This window comes from Nyctereutes procyonoides, unplaced genomic scaffold, assembly GCF_905146905.1.
Source record: "Nyctereutes procyonoides isolate TBG_1078 unplaced genomic scaffold, NYPRO_anot_genome, whole genome shotgun sequence".
Classification (NCBI taxonomy): Eukaryota; Metazoa; Chordata; class Mammalia; order Carnivora; family Canidae; genus Nyctereutes; species Nyctereutes procyonoides.
Genome location: NW_026575117.1, coordinates 122,262 through 135,996, shown reverse-complemented (window position 1 = coordinate 135,996; position 13,735 = coordinate 122,262). Strand labels below are relative to the sequence as shown.

Genomic DNA, 13,735 nt, shown 5'->3' with positions numbered 1-13,735 from the left:
AATAAAATAGGACTGGATCCTGAATTCTTCTGGCTTTCTCCAAAATCTGGCTATAATTCTCTAAACTAACATTTCTAATTTTTCTCCCACTAAATTTCTAAACACTTCTAAATTCTCCCTAAATTTCGCTTCAGAATTACAGAACCCAAACTGTCCTCTTCTTGAAACCCTGCGAGCTGAGGATAGTGGGCTTGATTTAAACTTCTGAGAAATCACTCCAGCAGATCATGCGAACAACCTTCCTGCCTACAGCTGTGTAGGCCACTCAGAAAGTTCACTGGAACACGTGATGACGCCACAGACATTCAAACTGCAAATCAGGAAAATCTGTCAGATCGTCACTGCCTGCCCTCACTCCACCATCTAAAAGATGCTTTGAGTCCAATTATCTAGAAATCTTGACTGCCTGCCTTCTGGTCTCAAAAACTGAGTTTAGAGTTTGTTCTAAAACAAACAAATCTTTTTTATTTTTTTTAATTTTTATTTATTTATGATAGTTACAGAGAGAGAGAGAGAGAGAGAGAGAGACAAAGAGAGAGAGAGAGAGAGAGAGAGAGAGAGAGGCAGAGACACAGAGGGAGAAGCAGGCATCATACAGAGAGCCTGACGTGGGACTCGATCCAGGGTCTGCAGGATCACGCCCTGGGCTGCAGGAGGCGCTAAACCGCTGCGCTACAAGGGCTGCCCTAATCTCTTTTTTGTTGTTGTTTTGTCTCTAGAAAAATATCCTTTCTTAAGTGCCTGATTGCTCATACCATGGAAAGACCTAACACAGGTAGGCATCTACTCCACCTGATAATACTACCACTTCCTGAAACGAGACACAACTGTTTGACAGGACTGACCTCTTCCCAGGACTGAGACTGGTTCCATGGGTTATGGGACAGTCTACCAACTCGAGGTCTGGACTAGGAGACTTCTTGGGAAAGTTTCTCATGGGGGAATGACAGGGTTCAGGACATGCTACCCCAGAATATGGCACCTTGGTATGCTGAATATTACAAACTGAAGGAATGTAAGAAATGGCACGTGCAGAAATGACTATCTGGACTTCCCCTGATAGAGCATAAGATGCTCAAACGAGAGGTGCCCTCCCTGGATCCAGAGAGGAGCATACTTCTTTCCAAAGACAGAGGGACACTGAGAAGACCCTGTTTTCTTGTTTACTACTCTCAGCTCATACTTGTTTTTGTCCCATCATATTTTTCATTTTCTAATTTTGATCAAACCTAGGATAAAAATCAAGTTTTAACCATTTCTTTGGTCTTCATTTCCTTCTGAAACCTCCTGTATCACATAAAATTTGTATTAGATAAATTTGTATGCATTCTTTCATTAATTTATTTTTCTTAAAGATTTATTTATTTTTTTATTCATGAGAGATAGAGAGAGAGAGAGAGAGGCAGAGACACACGCAGAGGGAGAAGCAGGCTCATGCAGGAGCCCGATGCAGAACTTGATCCCAGGACTCCAGGATCACGCCTTAGGCTAAAGGCAGACGCTCCACCACTGAGCACCCAGGCGTCCCTCTTTCATTAATTTCTTTTGTTATAGAGAACTTAGGAAGGTAGAAGTGAAGTCGACTTTTTTCTCCCCATGAGAAGTCTTCACCAGATGACTTCCAAAGAAAACTTTTGAATACTCCCCTTTATGCAGGCTTATATTGACCGTCCTCTAGAGGAAGAAAGAGAAAAGTCTGAAACAGATATCTTAATGAGGCATTAAGTATTGTTTTATCTTGCATCTTATTCTGAGATAAACAGAAGCCAAGAATTACTTATGCTGAGCATCAATTGCCATGTGTAAAGCTTATGTAGGAGCAATACTCTTAAGAATACTTATAATATTAAGCCTAAAGTTACCATGAACATGTCAAAACTTATTTGTATCAGAATTTTGCAAAGTTCTGAGCATTTACCTTCTTCAAGGGCCTCAGTAATCTTCAAAGAGATAACTGTACTTCATCAGCTGTCTTCAGATTTTAGGCTCAAGAACAGCTTTTTTATTATTATTAAAAGAAATTAGATAAATTTTTCTCGAATCTGTTTTAATTCATGTTTTTAAGAGAAAAAATGCATTATCAAAAACGACGTCTGTTCTATTTTTCATCTCTTCTCCTTATTTACCAATAAATATTAAGAGGGCATCTAAAAGCAGAAAATAATTTTAGAGCAGTGTTTACTAGACTCGTTTTTTCAGATAATCTTACAATGTGATTACCTTCATTGTTAAAATACAATTTTAATAGGAAAGATGCTTAACTCATTTTTTAATGGGTTAAGGTTAATGCTTTATCAAATTATTTCTGTAGCAGGCGGTGTTAATTTAACGTAGTTGGCAGCGGTTTTCAGTTTGTGCTAAGAGAAAAGATGAGCATTTGAAGGAAAACGGTCGCTTGCCTTTAAGTGGTGAGGTTAACTACTTAAGTCCCATCTTTGCACTGCCAGTGTGAACTACTACAGCTTTCTCTGTGCTTTTTCCTCCAGGGAGTCATGCAGTTTGGTGTTTACCACAGACTTGAATATCTTCGAGTCCTACAAACCGTGTAACCGGACCATGAAATCCATCAACTCTTTCAAAGGACCCTTTGCAAGTAGATTTTCCTTTTTATTTTGGGGGCTCAGGTCATTGCCATGAAAAGACTGTGCCATCTGTGTATGTATATTGGAAACTTTTCCCCTCCCTCCGTCCCCTTCCCCTTCACATTCTTTAAAGAGAGTTTCAATGCACACATTTGTACAGTACTGTTTAGCTGTCTACCCCCCCAATGGCCCCTGCCACCAGCAGAGTCAGCTCTGTGCTAAGGAACCGGCCGTGACATTTTAAAAAATCAAACACTGTGTATGGTATTTTGCGGCTGTCTTTTACAGATGACAAGTCAGCATCTTGAGATAACCTCTGCTCCTTGTCCTTTTATTTTCTTTTAATGGGGAAGGAGCCTAATCTCTAAAGAATGGTTTCCATGTTTGTGAAGAACCTGCAAAGGCTGTTATGGTGGCACACGGAACAGATGGATCTTTTGGATTCATGTATATGTAAGGTTCTCAACATGTTTCCTCTAAAAACGGTTTGTGGGTCCTTTTTTCTTATGCAGGATGTGTGTACATACTAGTTGTGTAGAACCTTTAATATTCTGGCCTTTAATCGTGCTAATATGAAATGCTTCTCAGACAATTTTCTTAAAAACTGGGTTATGTTAACACTGAATGGCAGCATTATTACCCGATAAGAGCTACTACTCCATTCTATTACTCAGTAATCAGGTAATGATGTGTAAAATATGTGGATAGTATTTTGGGGACAATAAGTTTACTTTTGGACAAAAAAGGCATTCCTAAATTTATTTAATATATACTAAATATCCATGATGTATACAGACCTATGTGTGATGCTGGCTAGAATTTATAAATAGCCATAATAAATTCTTTTCCCCAATCTTCAACAACCTCACATCCTGTACTTGCTGCGCGTAAGTATTGTAGTGATTCAGAGATTATCACAGGACAATGGGACTGGAGAAAAATTTATGGACATAATGACCTGAGCTGCAGGGAAACTGAGGGTGGGCTTTGGAGAAGTGTAGATGTATAGGACATACAGGGAGGCTGAATGAAGGGGGTAATCGCAGGATGTGTTTCAGGGACCAGTGTCGTCGTAGTGCATTGGACCCACATCAGGGTATAGGAGACTGAGGCTAGGACCTGCAGGACAGTGAGTACCATCCTGAGGGGACACTACATCTTGGGAAACATTCAGATGATTGATCACTGATTCTTTTGTCGACCAAGTGAATATGAACCATGCGCCAGGCACCAACTACGCAGAAGAACAGAGCAGGTTGGAACACAGCTCTAAGTCCTGATTGGCTGCCTGATGCTTTAGTGACCCTGAGCAACCTCTCCGATTGATCTGTGATGATAAATCTGTCAAATCACCAAGTTGTTATCAAATTTTCTAATGTTTAAGGTCTCAATAAGAACTTTCAGTTTTGATTACAGATCATTAAACATAAAAAAACCTATTTGATCATCACTAACAAAAATTTTAGTGTTTCACTTACCAGTTTCTCAGTTGAGAATTTTTTAAACAAAAGGTTGTTTTTAGCTAATTGTTATTTCTTTTGGACACTTGAATGAATTTTAAGTTAAATCTACCATGAAAATGAATATACGTTAAGCTGGGTTAAAATTTTCAGGTTTACATTTAAATAAGTCAAATGCAAAGCCAGAATTAACCAGAGCAATCTTGTCCCCCTGCTGCGGCTGGGGGAGGGAGCGGGAGGCAGGGTGGGCCTGTCCCGCAATCCCGCCCTTACCAGTAGAGAGGGCGCCATTTTCAGGCAGACAAGGTGGATGGAGGTTTGTTTTGTCACTGCTGGTGTTTTCTTCATTCGAATGCTGAGCTGGAAAGCACAGCGGAATCAGAGCTTCCACAGGCTGGTACAGATGGAGGCGGGAGGCCAGCAGGGAGCAGGCCCACCTGCAGCCTCACAGGGCCCTATCTTCCCGAAGAATAAGTCCATCCTTCCAGGCTGCCTACTTTTCTGTTCAAGGGCACTCCACGGGCTCTAACCTCGGTCGACCGTACTGAACGTTCGGGTACCTCACTGCCAGCCTCCAGGACTAGTGGAACCACCGTCGTCTCTGGCACTGCCGGACAGTGGGCAGGACTCGGCAGCGCGGGAGCTGGGGCCTGGCCCGAGGGTCAGCAGGAAAGGCTCGGCCCTCTCAGGCTCTTCAGCGGCCCGCTCAGGCTCTTCGGCGTCTATGGCTCTGCAGGTGCCGCCCTCTTCGTACGACCATGAGGACAGCATGGCAGGATGACGAGTTACGACGCATTTGTCTCAGCTGCTATAAAGCCGAGCTCTTGACAGAAAGCAGACTCATGTGTCCTCAGAGATTCTTCTGGTAATAGAACTGGAGCCAGAAGACCTGGCTTGACTCCAGGCAGCCCCGAGCAAGAAGTAGGCCCTCTTCATTGGCTTTCTCTTTAGTAAAGGGAGGGACCATTATCCCTGTTGCTGGAGGCTGCAGTGAGGCCTGAAGAAGATGCTGAGGAAGCAGGTTACAAAATCCTAACGAGCTATGCAGGTGGCAGGTGGCAGCGGGAGCCACGAGCACCCGTAAGGCCAGCGACGGCACACATCTGGAAGCCAGACGCCCCAAGGGCAGAACCATGTCTGCTGTACGTGCTTATCGCAGTTTGTTTATTTCTAAGTTTAAGAACTTTTCACCATATTCTATTTGACCCTTTTCCTCAGAAGTTTGGTTAATTCTTCTCCATTTTAGAAATAAAAGAGTGTAAAGAAAGCAGAGCGCCCTATTCTATAGCTGGATGGGTAAGCTAACTCTCTGTGGCTAATCCCCACTAGTCAAGAGGCGGGAGGTTAACAACATGGTTCTCTTTCAGTTCTCCGTCTGCCTCCAAGGAAAAGGAATGAAGTAACAGCTGGGGATCCAGAGGACATCAATATGGGAAGGAAGGGTGTCTGGGTAAAAGCTGGACAGAGAGGAATCCAGGCTTGGCAGCTGAATGAACAATTCAGGAGTCTGGTCTGGGTCCAAGAAAGTTATAATCTATCCTGGGTGGGGAGCACAGGCCTCCCTGCGGAGACATTCGGTCAGAGTCCAGGAGTGTTCACCAAGCTTACAAGCACACCTGACACACCACGCACGCTGCATGCTCTCCCAATGCTACCCTGCAAACCAGGATTCGTATACCCAGAGATGGTACTTAAGACTTGATATTTTAAGATAATGCCCGTCTGATTCTGTTTAGTAAGCTACATATATCCTTCCAGTTAGTTTTTCAGAAAATAAACTGACTCTCTTTCTGGCTGGATCACACATGACACATGCGATATTGGGGAAGGTTCTCGCTTCTTGAGAATGTTCACTTTTTTTTTTTTAATGAGCTGTAAAAAATTCTTGCAGAGTTGTTGAGATGAAAAAGCCTATGTGTAAAGCACCTAGTACAGTGCCAGGTGCACAAGAGGGATTCAGTTAATGACAGGTATTAATCTGTTATCTAGGCTTAACGTGCAACTATTTGTGTTTCATTGGCAGTAAGTTCCATGGATATACATAACGTGAGCATTCTAAATCCCAGTCTTGTGGGTTTCAATATTTGTTTTTAGACTAAATTAATATTATGCTCTTTCACAGATTTCTGAGAGCACAGAAACCATGTTGTGTTAAATTGTGGGCAGTGACTCAAAAGGCACATATCAGTTGTCGGAAGCAGTTTCAATGAACAAAAGAAAATTTCAAATTTTGAAAGGGTCACTTATTCTTTAATTTTACTTAGGTTATATTTGTATCCTTGACAAGGATAATAATCTTCTCAAACTAAATTGGAGTCATCTAGACTATAAGATACACCAGTCATGTCATCGCCTCTCCATCTTTGGTAATACAAATGATTTTAATTTTCCAATCCTGATGACCACAACTTCACTATAGAGAGTGGACAATGGGAGTAAGTTGCTGTCTTGAAAATATTTAAAAACTTTTCCCAGGGACAACTGGGTGGTGCAGTTGGCTAAGTGTCCAATTCTTGATTTTGGCTCAGTTCATGATCTCAGATCATAAGATCAAGCTCTGCACTGAGCATGGAGCCTGCTTATGATTCTCTCTCTCCCTCTCCCTGCTTGTGCTCTCTCTCTTAAAAAAAAAAAAAAAAATCCTTTAAAATATCTTAATCAGGTTTCAGATAGGACAAACAGTAAATACTCCTGGCAGTACTGAACTCCCTCCTCCTTTTTTAACCAAAGGTATACCTATTTCTAGTGACACTAAACTGATGGGCCTTTTATGACCTAAAACCAATGAGCCTTCTATGGCTCAAACATGGACACAACCAGGCTTCCCCAAAGAGGCTGCAGAAGATACAAGCCTGTCAAGATCCTGAGCCACTCGTAAAGACAGCCAAAAGAAGGACTTAGACAAACCCCTGAGAGGTGGCAACAGTGGGTAGGACAGTAGCCATAAAGAAGATGCCACATTCCTGGAGACACCAACCTGCAGCTGACCGACTGCACACACAAGTCCAATCACCTGCAGGGCCCCAGCAGGGAGAAAGCCAGGCCGAGCTCTCGGGACACTCAGTGAGACAGGGAGGGAAATGATCAATAAGCAATGGTTACCCAAAACCAAATTCACAAGATGTGATGTTTACAAAGGTTTTTCCTCCTGCTAATATGAATCTGGAAAAGAAGGGACAACGATAAATGTCACCTTCCTCTCTTTAGTGTAGACTGGGCACTACGGACAGAGATCTGGGAGAGCTGACTGTGGCAAGAAGGCTTACCTTTCATGGACTTCTGTCAGTTTTCCCAAGATCCCATCCGCAGACTCTGGGGTGTGCGGGGTGTCCCAGCCATGCCCTCATTGTCACCACCAGACACCGTAGGGGAGGAATATAGCATCTCTCCCCTTCTAAATTTTTGGCTGGGTCTCTGTAACAGAAAACAGGTAACAACAGAAAAGCATACAGATTTATTTAACATAAATTTTATGTGACAGAGGAGCCTTCATAAGGAAATTAAGACCAAAGAAAAGGTTAAACCTAAGTGTTTTTAAACTAGATATGATGAGCCATAGAGTCATGGAAATATGTGATGAGATAAAGAAGGGCATGAGGAAGGGTAGTAAAATGGGGAAACTCAGCAAGGATTATTCATTCCAATTCCTCCTGGCATCCGTCCATCCTCAGAGATAAGGATGCTCCTTCCCTCTGGGTTTAGGGAGGGCACCTCTTGGGTGCAGGACCTGCTTCAGGGGAAGGTCAGAAAGTCCTTCCTGCAAATACCAGTTCTCAAATTCCTTTGGTTTACAATATTTGACATGTCAAGGTGCCATATTTGGGGTAGCATGTTCTGAACCCCATCATTCCCTTTCAAACAAGTTACTTCCAGGGCACTGGCAGGCTCCAGCAAGTTATTTTTTAGGACTCTCAATGAAAGAGTTTCGCCAGTTAGTAAGAACGGGTATGGGAGTCCTCCCCCCACCCCCAGGTTCAACGCAAAACACTTCAATCAAGCAGAGCGATAACATGGACTTCTATGGCAGTGTGAACCCGATGGCCAGAGACCCCCTGACAAAGCTGTATTATATATTTTAAAGTTATTTTTTAAATGTAAGGCAGAGCTAGCTATAAAGCAAGAGAAATGTGCGAAGGCAGAAAGGAAAGCATGAATCTAAAGGGCAGCTACTTCTGGAAGCAGCACATTCTTCGGGCATTTGCACAGTCCTGCTGGCTAGAACCTAAGTGGGGAGACGGGGTGACAGGAGGCAACGCTGGGGGGCAGGGCCGGAGCACACAGCATGGAAGGATGGTCAGACAGAAAAAACAAAAACGAGATAAATGCATATGGGTAAACCTGAACACTGTTATTTCTGGGGTTAAAAGATCAAGTCCCAGAACTATAACACTAATAAAAATAGTTTGTATCAGAAAGAGGCTGATCTTGGGTGCCCGAGTGGCTCAGGTGGTTGAGTACCTGACTTGAATTCTGCTCAGGTCATGGTCTCAGGGTCCCTGCTGGGTGGGGAGTCTGCTTCGCCCTCTGCCCCTCTCCCTCCAGCTCATACTCTCTCAAATAAATAAAATCTTAAAAAAAAAAATTTCACCTCAAAGATGTTAACCCATTTCAGTTAATTAAAATTTGTCAAAATTCAGAATGAGCATCTAATCCCTTAATACAGTGAAGTAACATCTTGTTGTATAAGGGCTATTTTGTGAATCTAGAAACTATGCTCCAGAAATCAGAGTGTTCAGTGAAAGCTTAGTAAGTCAACTATTTCCCAATAATAGTGTTATAAGGGTTGACTCTAAAGACAAAATAATGTGAAAAACCCTCAGTTCAACGACCCACCCATGGATCACCAATGCCCTCCCCTCATCCCCACGTTAAACTGTCCATGGCCAGTTTTAAATTCTGAGTGGATTTTTTTCTCTTCTACACAGGATGCTTCCAGAACTTTCCCATCTGTACATTTTAGCAAGCAGAAATTAATTTCTACGGCTAAGATAAATTACAGTGACAAATCTGCCCCCCAAATTACACTATAACCCAAAATAAATTATGAAAGCTTTACCTTTTGCTTCTACCAGGTAGCAAAGGTTTGGCTACCCCCAACTGTAAAGCAATCACCAAATAGTCAGCAAGGTGACACAGTCCTCTTACCTTTAATAAAAATGCTAAGAAACTGTTCTGCAAGAAACCAAGGGGCAACCACTAAGACTACAGATGAAAGTTTTATTTGACTAGAAATGGAAAATCCTGTATGCATACACAGAATGATAGGAAATGACGTGGTGGCCTCCTAGGAGTAGAAAGCTGAAGCAGAGCTGCATGATGGAGAAAACAGAAGGCCCCAGAGCTTGCCGTCCGGCAGAGGGGTTCAGGGCTGCAGCCCTCAGCTCAGGCCCAGGGTCAAGTCCCAGCCCCAACGACTGTGGCACACAGGCAAGCCCCTTAGCTTCCACAGACTTCGGTCTCTGTATCTGGGAGGCTGGTCTAGTAGCCCTTAATAGGACTACAGTAAGGATTAAGTTAGACATAACAGATATAAAAGTCCTTACCACAAGAATTGGCACATAGTAAATATCTAATAACTGTGAGCTAGTCACGTTATTATTATCCTGTTTCCAATATTATTTTACAATACCACACAACCGGAAGTGTTGAGAAGCACCTTATGCAGTAAGTAATTAAAGAATTTATATTTTAGTTACTCCCAGATAGTAGGCAATCCTAATACCCATCAGACAGCATTCAGCAAACACAATAACCAGATCCAATACCAAACAGCCACGAATTAAATCATTAAAAATTATTAAGGCATAACAAAGACTACTAATCTGCTCACTTGAGCCCAGAGATCTGATTACTAATAATTAGGTCACAGTATTAAGGGGCTAATGAAATTTTTCTACAATATACTGCTGCAGTGATCTTGAGAGGGAACCATAAAAAACCATAATAAAGTCAAAAAGAATCAAGAACCACCAACTGTTCTGCGACCACAGCAATCCCATACATGCCCCCTCACAGCCTTATTAGCAGCTGGGGGAGGATGACAGAGACAGGGGCCGAATCTCAACAGCTGAGTTCCCTGTTCCATGGGCAGAGAACTCCGAAAGCTTGGTTTGCACTCAACTCTGACAGCCTGAGAAAACCCAAGTCATCTCAGGGAAAGTAACAGCTCTATCCAAATCCTACAACTGGGGTTAAGGGGAAGATGGGTAAGCAAGCCTGCATTCTTACAGCACTGGGCAGAAACCAGCTGGGCCGGAACCGGGAACTAGCAGCCTCGGCAGCCACCACCGGCAGCGGCAGCATCAGCGGCACGAAGCCCATTCCTGGGGCAGGAATCTCACAACCACTCGGGAGCCACTAATTTACTCTGCATTTCAAACCGGTCTTTTTATCTCGGTTTAAAAAGAATTAAACATTTTCTTTGCAGCAAATAGAAATGCATTCATCATGACTCACTATCCTTTTCAGCGGCAACAACTTGTGGTTGTAAAGCAGAAAACCCTTGTGTTCGGGCGCGTTCATCACAGCCTGGGCCCAGCCCCGCCCCGCAGCCCGCGGCAATGCCAGAAAGGTCCTGCTTCCCACGCCAAGGAATCCGTTCTTCTGTGCACAGCCCTCTCGCTAACTACCACCTCTCTTGTTGTCACTGTTTTTATCCAAGCAGCAAATAGTTTGCAAGCATTTGCTACTTCGGGCTAGATGCTACATTCATTGTGGTGATGCCCTTGAAAGAAACATTTATCCCTAATACACTGATTGCATTTCACAAAAGTTTAAGTGGAACAGCTCACAAACGCTACTATACGTGGATATTAAAGAGAATTCTAGAATAAACAAGCTGCTCGTACTCTCCAGAAAGTACGTAAGGGTAGGCACTGAATCTAAAGGTGCTTTTGAGACACGGAACATACAATCAAAAGCAGACAGGCTTTACAATTAGCTCCACCATTTAGGAGCGTTACAAAAGTAGAAAAGTTACTTAATTTCTTCGAAATTTGGTTTCCTCCTGTATAAGAGGGAAATATGAATATGTACCTTAAATAAGGCTGCTGCAAGGACTGAGTACAAAGTATATTAAATGCCTAGCACAGCACCTACCATATAGTACAGGATCAATTAGTAGAAGCCAGTATTATTAGAGACATTTTCAACAAGAGGAACACTTTTAGTGCTGACTTCTACTCCTTGGTGGAAAAAAAAAATTTCACCCTGTCAGCAAAACTTATTATTACTGGTCTAAAAAGACAAAGTGAAAACCATAAGCTGTAAGGGACTAGCATGGATAAGGAGACTTAGCTCACAGCAAGGTGGAAGACAGGACCTGCAGTAAGAAGGGAGTCCTATCTCATAACAAGAGCATTTAAACAAAAACCCAGGAAGTATGTGAGATTACAGAGGAAGGACTTGACCAAAGTCAGGAAGCAGCTATGCAGATGTCTCAAGTTCAAAAAGGTTCGTTTCTCCCCATTATCCTTTTTCCTCCAGGGAAGAAACACATTCTCCTTGAAACTGGAGGTCCTCAGTAAGGAGGTCTGAAGAGACAGACAAGGTAAATAAGCAATCTCTATAGATTAAACCACTTACTACCTCTTTGGACTGACAGGTTTTTGTTTGGTTTTATGAATTCCACTTTAAAATACACATACAGGGGTGCCTTGGGGGCTCAATCATTAAGTGTCTGCCTTGGACTCAGGTCATGATCCTGGGGTCCTGGGATGGAGCCCTACATGGGGCTCCCTGCTCAGCGGGGAGTCTGCTTCTCCCTCTCCCTCTGCCCCTCCTCCCTGCTTGTGCTCTCTCTGTCAAATAAATAAAATCTTTAAAAAATAAAACACATATACAATTCAAATAATGTACCTTAGGAGTAAATCCATCAGTCATCCACACCTTCATCTGCATTAACATAACCAAATAATTATGGATCAGCCATCAGTTATGAGGGAAATGGGAGATTCCCATTCCCAGTACAAGAGTAGAAGAATGGGGGATGCCTGGGTGGCTCAGCAGCTGAGTGTCTCCCTTCAGCTCAGGGCCTGACCCTGGCGTCCCAGGATTGAGTCCCACATGGGCCTTCCTGCAGGGAGCCTGCTTCTCCCTCTGCCTGTGTTTTTGCCTCTCTCTCTGTGTTTCTCATGAATAAATAAATAAAATCTTTTTAAAAAGTAGAGGAATGGGTGATTTTAAGGCATGCAGCACTACCTAATGGAGGCAATAGGAGAGCAGGGGAAGGAAGAACCCACGGGAGAGCGTGTAGGCAGCTAAGGAAGGAACCCCTCCTCTGGCTTCTTACAGGCAACAACGGCCAGCACATTTCACTGAAAATCAAATGCTACTGCAGGTTACCAATATTCATCAACTCTAGGCCTATGAACCAGGATACTGTGTAATGTGAAACACTGGAGTCTGCAAATACAAAACTGTTCTACCTAATGATTAAACTACAGAAAAATCATCATTCAAAAATTAGTATTCATTTAATTGCATCATTTTTTGAAAAAAGCAGTTAGAGGTCACTCAAAAGAAACATTCACATTTATTCCTCTGTCCGAAAGGCCTCTGAACTTTAGCTTAGACATAGTCATTCACTTAAGCATAGCATAATAACTAAACAGGCTTGATTCAACCTAGATCACCCTATATATACCATGAGCTTTTATTTTTAAGCTTTTCTGAACTCTCTTTGCTTGGAAATGTAGAAATGCAGAAATTTCTCAATTTAAATTTAAATCCTACATACAGACCTGTGCAGAGAAGCTTTCGTCCAGCCCTAAGGGTTCCAGAGAGAACCCTACTCAATAGATCTTCGAGGACCACCGAGGTTCCTCAGAAGGAAACTAAATACTCCAGGTTATTCAGTCAGATGCAAACTGTACCAATGTTTTGAACACGAGGGAAACAGCTCCCAGGTCTGGTTCTGAAATAATCACAATACAAAGCTGGGGCAGATACTCTGTGCTTAATAACTAGTCATTTCAAATTTGATCCCATACGCTGAAAAAAATATATTATTTGACTATTTCTGAGTCTACATCCATACGTACTTTTATATCTTCAGATGCAATTAAGTTCCCTTTGGGGCTGACATCCACCGAAATACTTCATTTTGGTTTTTACTCAAAACCTGAAGGAAATAACCCTTTGAGGAAGAGGAAAGGGACAAGTTGCTTCAAAATCTTGCACCTTGGGATCCCTGGGTGGTGCAGCGGTTTAGTGCCTGCCTTTAGCCCAGGGCGCGATCCTGGAGACCCGGGATCGAATCCCACGTCGGGCTCCCAGTGCATGGAGCCTGCTTCTCCCTCTGCCTATGTCTCTGTCTCTCTCTCTCTACCTGTGTGACTATCATAAATAAATAAAAGCTTAAAAAAAATTCTCTAAAAAAAAAAAAATCTTGCACCTTCACTCCCCTTTTCAACTCTATCTTCCCAGTTATACTCCAAAGTGCAAATAAATAAATAAATAAGTCAGTCAGTCTGATAGGAAATAGTGCCATAGTTAAGTACATTGTTTGAACTTGATGAGATAAAATTTGCAATTGAAATATAACTCCCTAAGAAGGGGCAAAGCTTATTCAAAAAGACCAGGCCTGTTGATCAGAGGTGAAGAAGTACTAAGTACCGTCAGAGATACATCCCTCCCTGGAAATAATAAACCTGAAATAAGAAACCATACTGAACAGCTGTGGAGTGACATAAG

General features: G+C 42.6%; 1 protein-coding gene and 1 long non-coding RNA gene across 5 annotated transcripts in view; both read right to left on the bottom strand.

The window, feature by feature from the left end:
- DISP1 (dispatched RND transporter family member 1) overlaps positions 1-13,735 on the bottom strand; it is a 165,436-nt gene that overhangs the window by 135,747 nt on the left and 15,954 nt on the right. For 3 of the 4 annotated variants that reach the window (XM_055334009.1, XM_055334008.1, XM_055334015.1), the window contains exon 2: positions 7,309-7,456. The exons of the other annotated variant lie outside the window; for it this stretch is intronic. Coding sequence is in view for 1 of the 3 variants with exons in the window: in XM_055334008.1 (XP_055189983.1) it covers positions 7,309-7,315 (7 nt within the window). In the remaining 2 variants the exon portion in view is untranslated. The remainder of the gene's footprint in view (positions 1-7,308; positions 7,457-13,735) is intronic. 4 annotated transcript variants of the gene reach the window in all.
- On the bottom strand, positions 1,327-1,997 carry LOC129515237 (uncharacterized). The gene is made up of 2 exons (XR_008665542.1): positions 1,919-1,997; positions 1,327-1,674 (listed from the first exon to the last, which is right to left on the bottom strand). It is a non-coding gene; the product is annotated as an uncharacterized LOC129515237 (long non-coding RNA).